Source organism: Neovison vison, chromosome 8 (genome assembly GCF_020171115.1).
Source record: "Neovison vison isolate M4711 chromosome 8, ASM_NN_V1, whole genome shotgun sequence".
NCBI classification, from domain to species: domain Eukaryota; kingdom Metazoa; phylum Chordata; class Mammalia; order Carnivora; family Mustelidae; genus Neogale; species Neogale vison.
The window spans coordinates 107,276,313-107,289,749 of record NC_058098.1 but is presented as its reverse complement, the minus strand read 5'-3'; the positions used below and the strand labels follow the sequence as shown (position 1 = coordinate 107,289,749).

The 13,437-nt window shown below is 39.0% G+C and overlaps 1 protein-coding gene across 1 annotated transcript in view; it reads left to right on the top strand.

The window, feature by feature from the left end:
- Positions 1 to 5,377, top strand: part of ZC3H6 (zinc finger CCCH-type containing 6) — a 60,332-nt gene extending 54,955 nt beyond the window's left edge. The window contains exon 12 of the mRNA XM_044261615.1: positions 2,815 to 5,377. Coding sequence (XP_044117550.1) covers positions 2,815 to 4,283 — 1,469 coding nt within the window. The 3' untranslated portion in view covers positions 4,284 to 5,377. The remainder of the gene's footprint in view (positions 1 to 2,814) is intronic.
- The last annotated feature ends 8,060 nt before the right edge of the window (positions 5,378 to 13,437 follow it).

Genomic DNA, 13,437 nt, shown 5'->3' with positions numbered 1-13,437 from the left:
TAAAGATTTTATTTATTTATTTGACAAAGAGGGATCACAAGTAGGAAGAGAGGCAGGCAGAGAGAGAGAGAGGAGGAAGCAGTTTCCTTGCTGAGCAGAGAGCCCGATGTGGGACTCGATCCCAGGACCCTGAGATCATGACCTGAGTCGAAGGCAGCGGCTTAACCCACTGAGCCACCCAGGCGCCCCAATTTCATTCTTTTTGATGGCTAATAGTCCATGGTGTGTGTGTGTGTGCGCGCGCGTGTGTGTGCGTGCGCACACCATATCCTCTTTATCCATTCATCTGTCATTGGACATCTGGGCTCTTTCCACAGCTTGGCTATTGTGGACACGCTGCTATAAACATTGGGGTGCAGGTGCCCCTTCGGATCACTACATTTGTATCTTTGGGTAAATACCTAGTAGTGAACAGCTAGGTTTTATTGTGTGTGTTAATGTTCATTTTTATAAATTGTAATGTCCTTATAATTTTAATCTTTCCTTTGATAAAAAGCTGAAAAAGCTGTTAACTATCATTTCTTATCTAATATCTCCTTTTCATTGGCCTACCCATTGGTCTGCTTTCCTTCTCATTCCAGAAATGATTGAAGATGGCTTAGGAAATATATTGATAAGAAAGGCAAACTAAAATATAGCACCTTCCTTTTGTAGGTCAGATTTGGATCATCTTACATATTTGGATCAAGTAACAAAATTCTGTGAGAAATGAATTGCTATGCAGAAATATTTAAAATAATGGCAACAGGTTAAAGTGAATCGCTAGTTCAGCTTTGGTCTTCCCATGATCAAAGAGAGGAAGAAAAGAGATCTAGTGTTTAGAAGTAGTTTTTTCTGACACTGACACTGAAAAATGAGTGCAACTTTTTTCCATTGGGTTGGGGTACCTGGATGCCTGAGTCAGTGGAACGTAAGACTCTTGATGCTTGGGGTTGTGAGTTCAAGTCTCACTTTGGATGGAGAGATTCCTTAAAAAGAAAACTTTAAAAACAAGCCAAAACTTTTTTCCGCTGTGATATATAGTCTATATGATTTAAGCCATAATTCCATCCTAAATATCAATGCCTGTTTTGTAACTCTGTTCAAACTATATGTGTAACACTGAAATTATGTGTAGTAGAAATGTGCTAATGAGCAGTGAGATGAGTTAAATGAGAATATGCTCAATATTCTATTAATCCATGACATTCTAGGACACATACATGTGTGTGTGTGTGTGTGTGTGTTACCAAGTCAGAGTCAACATATGTATTTTTTTTAACATGTGTATGTTTTAATGGAAAGGAAGGACTGTCTCCTGTAGCATCAGTTTATAATCCCTGCTGTACTACTAGAAAGAACACCTCTAAAAAAAAAAAGAACACCTCTGACAGTTAAGCTTCTTAACAGGGTGTCTAACACACTAGGATTAAATATAAGCCTTTAGCAATACGGCCCAAAGTGTTCCCATAAAGTTAAAGTATATAAATTTCAGGTTGTTAGTTTTGTTATTTTTACTTTAAAATGTTTAAATAGCTAATATATTCACGTATGTCAAACATCTAGAAATATAATAAGCTATAGATGAAAAATCTCTACCTCATCTCTCATTTGCTTGTTTCCCAATGCTCCCTTTTTTTTTTCATTTTTTTTTCCAATTTATTTATTTTCAGAAAAACAGTATTCATTATTTTTTCACCACACCCAATGCTTCATGCAAGCCATGCCCTCTATAATACCCACTACCTGGTACCCCAACCTCCCACCCCCCCGCCACTTCAAACCCCTCAGATTGTTTTTCAGAGTCCATAGTCTCTCATGGTTCACCTCCCCTTCCAATTTACCCAAATTCCCTTCTCCTCTCTAACGCCCCTTGTCCTCCATGCTATTTGTTATGCTCCACAAATAAGTGAAACCATATGATAATTGACTCTCTCTGCTTGACTTATTTCACTCAGCATAATCTCTTCCAGTCCCGTCCATGTTGCTACAAAAGTTGGGTATTCATCCTTTCTTATGGAGGCATAATACTCCATAGTGTATATGGACCACATCTTCCTTATCCATTCATCCGTTGAAGGGCATCTTGGTTCTTTCCATAGTTTGGCAACCGTGGCCATTGCTGCTATAAACATTGGGGTACAGATGGCCCTTCTTTTCATGACATCTGTGTCTTTGGGGTAAATACCCAGGAGTGCAATTGCAGGGTCATAGGGAAGCTCTATTTTTAATTTCTTGAGGAATCTCCACACTGTTCTCCAAAGAGGCTGCACCAACCTACCTGCATTCCCACCAACAGTGTAAGAGGGTTCCCCTTTCTCCACATCCTCTCCAACACATGTTGTTTCCTGTTTTGTTAATTTCCCAATGCTCCCTTAACCAGTACTTCATTGTTTTGTTTTCTTTCCAGATTTTTAAAAAACATTGCATCCAGAGCTACGAAGCTTAAGTATTACTTAAATTAAAGAGATCTAAAACATTTTAGTATTCTTTTCCAAGAGTATTTTCCCTACTTCCCCAACTCTGTCATGCCACACATACTCTAAGTTCCCTTTTGGCCAATCCAAATAAAAGGTCCTGACTTCTCCCTGACCAGAAAGACGCTACACATATTCTAATACCACACCTCTTTCTCTATAGAGTATGATGACTAAATTGATTATTGTCATTCCACATCTAATTTTATTCCAGTGTTGAAACTCTGGCATTTCTCTGATGCATTTTCTTGAAGTTAGACTACACTTATTCTAGAAATATTGCATGTTTTTCGATTATCTTAATTAAGGTAAAATATGAATGCTTCATTCTTTACAATAACTTTTTATCTGCATTTAGATGATACTGTTAACTGGTATTCCAGTAGTGAAGAGGAAGAAGGAAGCAGTGTGAAGTCAATACTGAAAACATTACAGAAACAAACAGAAACTTTAAGGAATCAGCAACAGCCTTCCACAGACCTCAATACTCCTACTGACCCAAGACTCGCTAAAGAGAAAAGCAAAGGAAACCAAGTTGTTGACCCTAGACTTAGGACTATCCCAAGGCAAGACGTGAGAAAATCCTCTGAGTCTGCCCCACTGGATCTTAGACTAGCATGGGATCCCAGGAAATTGAGGGGGAATGGAAGTGGTCACGTAGGATCTTCTGTTGGTGGAACAAAATTTGATTCGCATCATGCAAATCCCAGCTCTGTCAAACACAAAAGAGGAGATGATGATGATGAAGATACAGAAAGAGAATTGAGAGAAAAAGCTTTCTTAATACCTTTGGATTCTTCCCCTGGCATAATGCTCCAGGATCCAAGGTCACAGCTGAGGCAGTTCAGTCACATTAAAATGGATATTATCCTAACCAAACCCAACTTTGCAAAACACATCGTGTGGGCTCCAGAAGACTTACTTCCAGTCCCTTTACCTAAACCTGACCCAGTATCTTCAATCAATTTACCTCTGCCCCCTCTTATAGCTGACCAGAGGCTCAGTAGGTTGTGGAATACAAAAAGCGATCTTCATCAGAATACAGTGCCCACTGATTCAAAATCAGCAGCCAAAGCCAAAGTGAACACTGCAAACAGAGAAGGCTACCTAGAACAATTTGGAGACCTACATAGTTCAGGAAGTAAATTAGGAGATCCTAGGCTGCAAAAAAATTTTGATCCTAGACTTCATAGACTGCACAGTACAGAGTCTCACCCAGCGGTTATGAAGGACTCACATACATTAAAGGGCACCCCTCACTTAGCCAGATCTAACCTTGCTTCGTCGCAGCCCTCAGGGGCCGTGACTAGCAGTTCCGGGCCGGGGACCTTGCCTCCATATGCCCCTAAACTCTCCTCTTCAGCTGGCCTTCCCCTGGGAACCCCAAGTTCAGTTCTTAGTGGCATTAGTTTGTATGACCCTAGGGAGCATGCTTCATCATCTGCGTCAGAGCTAGCAACAGAAAATACAGAGAACCCGAAAAAAAGTGGTGGTTTAAAAAGTAGTGACAAAAATGAGCCTTCTCCTGGGGAAGCAGTCCTGCCACAGAAAACCAGTGCAAATGTGGAAGTCGCCGTGGATGGGCCGGCTGACCCACAGGCAGACACCCTCAGGAGTCCTGGTACAGTTCAGGTCCCAGCAGTGCACAGTCTTCCTATTCAGGCATTAACAGGCTTAATTAGACCGCAGTACAGCGATCCAAGGCAGTCCAGGCAGCCAGGGCATACGAGTCCCACCCCGGAAAGTGATCCCGGTAGAGAACCAGATGACAAATCTCTGAAAGAGGTTTTTAAAACTTTTGATCCGACTGCTTCACCATTTTGTTAGCTATCGTGTAATTAAGCAATTCTTTTCACTCTGTGACTATTGCAGTCCTCTGCTGTTTTGTAACTGGTTTACCTCTATAGTTTATTTATTTTTAAATTATAAATACTTTTCAGCTGCTAGTATCAGAACCACATGAAGTTATATCCTCTAAAGCCTGTGGTATTTTATATAATATTTTTATAACTTTAAGAGACTGTAGTAATTGACATAGAAACCTATATATCATGTTAGCTTCGGTAAAAGTACTTTTATCGTAAATAACCCATCATGAACTTGACACTCTGCCCAAATATATGCCAGTCGTCTTTCATAATCAATGTTTAGATAAATGATTACCACTTTTATATGGTTGTTAGTTTCAAGCAATATGATGTACATTACTTTTGAGCAACAGTATTTTGACTAGGATCTTCTCTGTTTGTCAACAGAACTGATTAATATGTAATGCTAACTGCTAACTAAAATGTAAAATGAAGTAAAGAAAACATTTTTAAAATCACAATCAGCAGAGCAGTTCGTGTTTAAGGGCATCACTTTTATTAGTATTGGCAATATTGTGTAAATGAAGCATTTGAATGTCATATCTTTTAAAAGTATTTTACTGCATACTGTATCATAGAAGTTGGAGATACATAGATTGTTTTTGCTAAAATGAAATATTCCCCAAGTTCTCTAACATAACTTTTTAAATTTAATTTTCATATTAAATAGTTATGAGTTCTTGCTGTGTTACATTGTGATGTTTATGTGTCTCAATGTTTTTGTCGTTAGCAGCATAATTTATATTACGTTTTCAAATAATATAGCTGCGATAATTGTATTCATCATGACTTTGGTAATTTTTAACAAACTTTTAAAAGATCCAGTGACAGTCTGTAGTGATTATTGCATTGGTAATGTTTTAAATGTCCAGGTTCTATATTTTAAATAGCAAGAAAACACAGAGATGGTATAATCAACTGTATATGGCTACCAATAAAGAATCTCTTTCAGATCTCTCCTGACTGGCATTCTGTAACAGAAGAGACTGCCTGGTATTTTAAGTATTTAATGTCCTCATAGTTGGAAATCTCTTAAATTGATTAGAAATTTCATTTTTATGAAAAATAATTTGTATTCATTCTTGTGTCTTTTGTGCAGTATATAAGTAATGGCAGCCCTATTTGTTTTATACAGATTTATAATGGAAAGTAACTATTATACTCATATTCATATCTTGAACTAGATGTGTGTGACCATGTTTGCTGGTAATGGCTCCGATAAGTAAGTTGAGATGGAGCATTTCACTATAAAAGATAATGAAAGTAAAGGAAATTGGTCCTTGGATGAAAATAGCCATGCTTTAAAGTGATTTTAGAAATTTATGGCAAAATATTTCTGTGGGAACCTAACATTCAGCTAGCATATGATTTAATATTAATACATATTTTTCTATTCCTTTTTTTTTTTTTTTGCTTTGATTCCATACTTAAATGATGTTGCAGCTAAGTGAACAGGAACTCTGCTCACAATGAACTAAGGAGTTCATTGTGTTCTAAGTGGAAGGACAGTTGTTCAAGGGGATGCGAATTTTTACTCTATACTTTGGTTACATTGTTGCCTAAAATGGCTCTGGATAACATTTTTGGGTTTAAAAAATGTACTTTAAAGCCACCATAGAAAGTATTTTCTGATTTACTGTCCACATGAACTTTTATTGTTAATTGAAAAGTAAATAAATGGTTAAAACTGACAGAAAAAAGTTGTGTGTGTGTGTATACACACATACACTTCTATGCATACAAATATATAATATTTATCAGGAAAAAAATCAGTAAAATTGCTGAATTTTAGTAATTAAATTGAAATTTTTAGAGAATTTTTAATTCCCCCTTATATTTTATAATTACATTAAATAATAATGTTCATATTTTAAATAGCATACAAAAAGATAATTTGCCTTGTTAAAGATCCAAATAGAATCTAAATTCTTAACAGAAGATCCTTTTTACTTAAGAGAGATGTTGAAAGATTATTAAAAAATAAGGTTTAAAAATGAATGCAAATTATCATGTCCATTTGTTCAATATTCTTGAGTCTCTATTATGTCAGCTAGTGTCCTAGAGGCTATTTTATAAGAAAGTGTGGGCATAGTTTCAAATTTAACCATATATTTTATATGAAAATGTTTTATTTATGTTTAAAATAATGATTTTAGTTTGTGGTCTTTTTTAATTGAGATAACTTTAGCTTAGGGGGTAGTCTATTGTATCCTGTCAGTTTCGATTATTTTAATCTTCTTTTTTTCTTTTTCTCACCAAAATTTAATAAGTAGCCCTTTTTCCTGATGAATGAGGTCTTCTTTAAGATGAATCGGTATTTGTTAGAATCCATCTAAGTTGATTCACACTAGCACACTGGAAAATACTTTTTGTCCCTGTTTTTATAAGCCAGACATTTACAGGTAACAGAAATAACTTTTGCTCTAGAAGAGTCTGGATGAGATTCATTGATTGAGGTGTAACTTAACTATTCATACTGATTTATGACAGAAGGTTTATACCTGTTTACTGTGATGTCAAGTAGAGTGGGATATATCAATGTGTTGAATTGGATACCCAGGTGACCACAATTTAGTTTGGGCAACTACTTTCCCACATTTTATATTTAGTTTTTTCTCCAAACTCCTGTCTCTGGAGCTTTCCCAGTTAGGACCTCATTCTGAACCTAAAAGTAAACCGAATACTGGAGTGATTTCAAATTCTGCTTCAGCGATTATGTCTGCTTCTGTACGGACCCCGGTGTTACCCAGCTGCGTGTGCCAAACCCCAGAATTAGGTTGCAACTGAAGTAGCCTAATGATGGGATGATGTTTGCTTCAGTTTCTTTGTGTCTTTTACCCTACCATAAGGACTAGTTTTCCTTGCTTGTCCTGCTTATTTTTAGAGTGGAAGAACAGTTGATTAGTAAAGAAATCCTGTGTAAGTGTACATATAAGCCACTTCACTCAATTAATTGGAAGAAATAGAGGGAAGGAGGAGAACTCAGGAGGGCTGGTGGCCTAAACATAATAAATTCATATTCTTGTTCTGAAGTGATTTGTAGGTGTTTTTTCTCAATGTCCAGTTCCTTATCTGTGAAATGGGTATAATTTTGACTGCTCACAGACTTGCTGTAAGGAGTGAATGAATTATAAAAGTATTTTTAAATGTAAAATTGGTTTATAACTTTTACGGACATAAACATTACACTTCCACTAGGGTGCATTAAGCTGTACAAATTCCAAATAACATGATTTGTGTGGTTTACCAATTTTATGTTGTTTCAGATGATATATATTGAAGACACAATAGGATTGCGTGAGAAGTTGTTTTAGAGAATCCGAACCCATCAAGTTAGCAATTCCCTTTAACATTTTGTGTGTTGTTAGTAAGACATAGGACTTTCGTAATTTATAGCTGTATGGACTTGTAGCGTCTGTGCAAGATCTGCCTGCCCATTTTATTCAAGTTGGATATTGATGGAGGGTTAAAAATGCTATGACAGTCCATATTGCATGGTGTATTTGCTTCAATTATAGCATGTGTTGTATAGGCAGAGTGGCCAGTGTATTCATTATAAAAGCCATTAGCTCTTAGAAACATTAGAGATGTTTACTCCCACTTCTTAGTGTACATTTCTGCTACCACATGAAATGGAGATCTTTTGGAGTGACTACTTGTTTGATAAAGGTATTGTTTTCCTTTGGTTCATGGCAACTTAAAGTCTGAAAGTTCCTAGGGACCTAGATGTGAGGTCTTGTCAAAATCTTTCCAATTGCACAACACAAAGTCAAGGTAGAGATGCTCTTCCTGAGTTTACCCTTCTGGGCTTGAGGGCTACATCTCAGAGAGGTGGTCTGTGCGGAAGACGCAGACTTGGGCGTGGTCTGCAGGCAAGTGGTCCATTGATAGGGCCCCTGCAAACTTCAGGAACTGGGCCTTTGTGGATATCTAAAATGAAGAGTTGTAATTATCTTTTCAGAAATAGGTTGGCAGCTCTTGATCATATTTATGGTCAAAATTAAATCTAGTAGGGTATGTAAGTCACTAGTAAATAATTAGTTTAAATAAGGCTTAGTTAGGAAATGTAAGCTTTAACAAAATGTAACCGAACAGGGCTTGATGGTTTAAAGCTGTTTTCCTCACATCTGTGTTGTGATTTGGCATTTAGGTCATGCCTTTCCTCCAAGGAGTTTAATGTGATTTATAGAACCAATCTCAGTAGCTACTGATCACCAAATTGCTGGGGTTTTGTTTTTGAGTATGTTCTTTATCAGCAGTATCTGCCAGCTGTAACAGAGCCCAAATTAACCTGCTTTCCTTTGAAAGGATGCAGACCTGAGAAGGGACTTTAGGTTAACATCAACATAATATTTAGAATTTCTAATTTTTAAATAAATAAAAAGCACATTTTAAATGGTATTTTATGCTTTTGGAGGCAGGACAGTATGTGCCTCCTTGCTCTGGGCTTCCCCACGCAACAAGCCTGGTTCTAGGCACAGGGTAGGTGCTTTATTAATTGCTTGTTAACTGCTTCCCGACATCCATCCAAGTTTAGATTTTGATGTGGCACAGCCATTCCATGATTGTATCCAAGAGTACACAATTCATAAAGTATACCTCTTGCAGTAGACACAGGCACCTACCTTCTCTCTCTCTCTCTTTTTGTCTCCCCTCTCCTCTCCCAACCAAACAATGCGAAGGTAGGGTTATGGCAGCTTTACTTAGGAGTTAGAAGTTTCTACAATAATTCGAAATTCTAAGAATTCTCCAGACTTACAAGGTAACTTTACTCCTTCATGGTGGAAGTTTGAATTGATTGGTAATTTCTTCCTGTAGATCTATGAAGGATTCTTTCTGCAGCCAAAAAGAACTGCATAATCAGAGCCATATTTTTATTTTAAAATATATTTATCTAATTTCTCTCTTCCCATTCTCAAAATATCAGCCACAATTATGAAGTTATGCCTACCCTAGTGAATTTCCAATAGCATTTATTTTTTTTTTTTTAATTCCAACACCTTGAACGGTAATTTACCCTTTAAAGTCATGACTTGGACTCTACATTGGGTCTTGTGTGTTCCTTAATACCATTCGTTAGCCTTTGGAATAGAACTGTCACGTGTTACAGTGGGCAAAATCATTGTGGGCACAGAGAAAAATCTATTTCTTCAAACAAGATTGTGAGTTCTTAGACTAGTATTTTATAGTCTTGTTTATCCTTGCATCTCTTGTTTTTAAGACTTTGAATTTGTTAGGAAGGAGTTAATATATAGCTAACTAGAGCATTTTAGAAAAATATTAGCTCTGTGAATTACCAGGCCCCATACTTCCTGGTTCATTACTGATTTTAATACCTCTGTGAGGGTATTAAGGTTAAGAGGAGCAGTAGAATTTGCATTAGCTATTATTATTTTGTCAGAGGTCTAATACATAGTTTATTGTAAAAGAATTAAATATATAGAGACCCAAATAAAAAAATCTTAGCCATGTTCCCAAACCTCCATTACGAGCAATATTTTAGTGTTAGTTGTCAGTGATAGACTATACATTTTATATGCTTTTTAAATAGAGAAATTGAAAAATTATAAACTAATCATTATTACAAGAGGCTTTTGTCCACCTCTGTTTTACAGACGTTTGCCCTCCAGTTGTTTGAGAGGAAGTCAAATAAGAGAGGAGAATATCTTTTCAAGAGGTGGAATGATATTTCCTTATAAAAGTGACAATCAAGTAGTAGTCATTTGTATACTTACTTGCCAAAGTTTTAAAAAGGTTTTTACATTCCTGACCCTAAATCCCCTACTCCCCCACCCAGTATTCAGAAAGGGCTCAGCATAGATCTAGGTTTCCAGGGCCCAGGTCATTTTGGTTTTAGTCCAGGGCTTCTGTGCCTGCACTTGGCAAAGGCATGGGTGGCACTTGTGTCCTAGGATGCAGTGTGTGCCGGGGGGCGGGGGGGAGGATGTTCTATGTCCAGGCTTAGGACCATCCATTTTCTGTCAGACCCACAAGCACCATCTGTGGGCTAAAATGCAGGTTAAACCTATTGAGAATGAGGTGGGATTTTAAAACAAAGCAAAAATTTTTAGTGGTATTATTTCAATTCCCCAAGTTGTATCTCAAATGTTGGGGAAATGCTGCCTTGACTGTTTCACTTTGCAAGGTTTTAGTAGATACCAATTTAGTAAATTAACTGAACTGTTAATCTCCTCCCTGTTCAAAAGATACCAGCAGGGTATATTTTGCTGAATTGATAAATTATTCTACTAAGGACTAAGAAATCATTTGGTAAAATCAGGAATATTATTTCTTCTCATTTACTAATAACTTTCCAAGTTACGTTCTGTTGTTGCAAGTTTCTGTAATTTTTTTCTGTGACACCTTTCTATCGTCTGACTTTAAATAAAAATGTTTCTGATAATATCTGTCTGGCACTGTGCTGCTTTTCTTTAACAAATCTTTATCATTTAAAGACAGAATACAGGGGCACCTGGGTGGCTCAGCTGAATGAGCGTTTGATTCTTGACTTTGGCTCAGGTCATGATCTCAGGGTCCTGAGATCAAACCCCATGTCAGCTCTGTGCTCAGCCAGGAGTCTGCTTGAGAGTCCCCCCTCCCCTCCAGCTCATGCATGCTCTTGCTGTCTCTCGCTCTCTAAAATAAATAAATCTCGGGGAACCTGGGTGGCTCAGTCGGTTAAGCATATGCCTTCAGCTCACATCAGGATCCTGAGGTCCTGGGATTGAGCCCCGCATCAGGCTCCCTGCTTTGTGGGGAGTCTGCTTCTCCCTCTCCCTCTGCCCTCCCACTTGTGCTCTTTCTCTCTCTCTCTCTCTCTCTCTCTCAAATAAAATCTTTAAAAAATAATAAAAGATACAGAATACAGGGGAGCATGTACTCATATAAGAACCTAGAAATGGGGCCTATTGCAGGCCTTCCTAAAAATGGGATGGCAGTCCTTCAACGTACCATTAGTACACAAAGATTATGCTTCACTTAGCCACACAGATTAATAATATCTAAAGTCCTATTTCCTGATGCTGCCTTCATTCTGATATGTAAGCATCTTGTACATTAGCTTACATTAATTTTCAGCTGAAGGATCTGAATCCGAGAGGTTGCTGGCAAATGGTCTGCTTAGAGCAGAGCAGGAGCTCTTCGGGACCAGAGTAGAACAAATCTCATTGCAGAGGAAGGAATGGGGTTTGCCCTTCCCTTCCAGATCAGGAGCAACAAAGAACTCACTGATCTTGCATCCCTCAAAGGTCTGGAAGCCTCATCAAAAGAGGTTTTCTAGTTTCTGTTCTAGAACATTCGATGATCAAGGAAACATTATCTCGAATAAGGAGGCCTAGCAGATTCCCAGATTTAGTTATTGAGCAACTCCGTGGAAAGGTCTTTTTTGAGAGCTGGCTGTCTGGTCCTGGCACACACTACCCTGAGCGTCGAACCCTGGGCAAGTGAGGACTTCTCTGAGCTTCACTTTCCTCATCGACAAAATCGGGATCCATCACTCATTGAAGAAAGACTGTTTGAACACATAGCATATGGTATTAGGTGTTGGGTTACAGGGATGGGTAGGATGGACTGCTTTTATAGCCTACATTTCCCCAGAGGAAAATGTAATGGAAACCCAGTCTGCAAAATGAATACAAATGGAGACATTCTGGCTGAAGTTGGGGTGGCATGCTGGATCCCACATGCACATCACCTCAAAGGAACAGGAACGCCTGTGAGAGCCCTCATCTAAATCCCTCCCCCCACAATGGCAACCTTCTCATTGTAAAATTTAGCTATCACGCTGCCACTCACTGCCTTAAAAACCCTCCAGGATTTCCCTCATCTGCCCCAAAAAGTCCAAACTCGGTGGCTTGGCAGTCCAGGCTCTTTTCCTGATGCCTTCCCTCCTCTCGTTGTCACAACGCTGGGTCAGCAGAGGACGAACTGTCCTCTCTGTGAATGAGCTGGAAGTTTGTCCTCTGTTGCACCGTGAGCTCTTTTTCTATTTGCCTCTATCTCCCTGGGACCAGGGATGACACACAGGCTCTGTTCCCCAGGAGGAGCTCCGTCAGTAATCGCTGGGAACAAAACAGACCAGGATTCCAAATCAGAGGCCTTTAGCCATATAGGTGGCACACTCCCAGGTCACACAGCCTTTTCACAAGTCTACAGAAATGTTTGAGACTTAAAAAAGAATTTCAGTTTCAAAATGCTGTAAGAAACTGTAAAGGTGAAATGTTTAATTTTGAAAGCAAAGTTATCAAATATTTTCATGTTTATAATGAATAATTATACAACTATCTATTTTACACATACGTATAAGCACAGCCATAAATGTATGTATGCACACACACAGTGTGGAAGGAAGATGGGTGCTCTGATGACGCTAGAGTGAGTTCTTAAGAAATGAGAGTACTTAGAGGTCAACATGGGGCCCTGCTTCCAATCCAGAATTGAAAACCAAGAAATATCCTGGAAGGGAGGAAACTGGGCTTATTCTATAAACCTGGATCTTCACTAGGGTTAATTATATTTCTGTATCAGCAAGAAAAATGGTGCGTCTATCTGCACAGCTTTCTGTGCTTTGTGCATAGCCTGTTGAACAGGAAGATATTTTAGCTCGTTGTAAAGAACTACACATGCTTTATGTATTCATGCAGCAAATAGGAAGCGCCTTGTCAGGCTCAGCAGTGGGCCCTGGGGAGTCAGACTGAAACGGGGCAGATGGGCTTGGAGTTCACAGCGGAACGGAGGAGGCTGACATGCAGTAAGTTCCAGGGCTCCGAGTGCCATCTCTCAGGGCTGCTGCACCCAAGGGTGCTGGGGGAAGGACACAGCGGCCAGCCTCCTTCCCTTCCCGGGAGGAAATTGGCCTGCACTTGTTTCAGCCCCTTCAGGGCCCGACAGCTGAGTCTGCCGGCCATCTGGAGGCCATGCGGAGTAACGGCTCACAGAGCGAGTACCGAATCCATCCCCTCCTACACCTTCCGCAACACGGAAGGCTCTGGGCTCTGGGCTTGGTCTTAGGGGTGAACTGATGAGACCCACACCAGACAGATCCCAGCCTGCGGCAAGATTCACCCCGGCTTCACCCCACCCCCAAGTTGGTAACCCTCACACGCCTTTCCAAA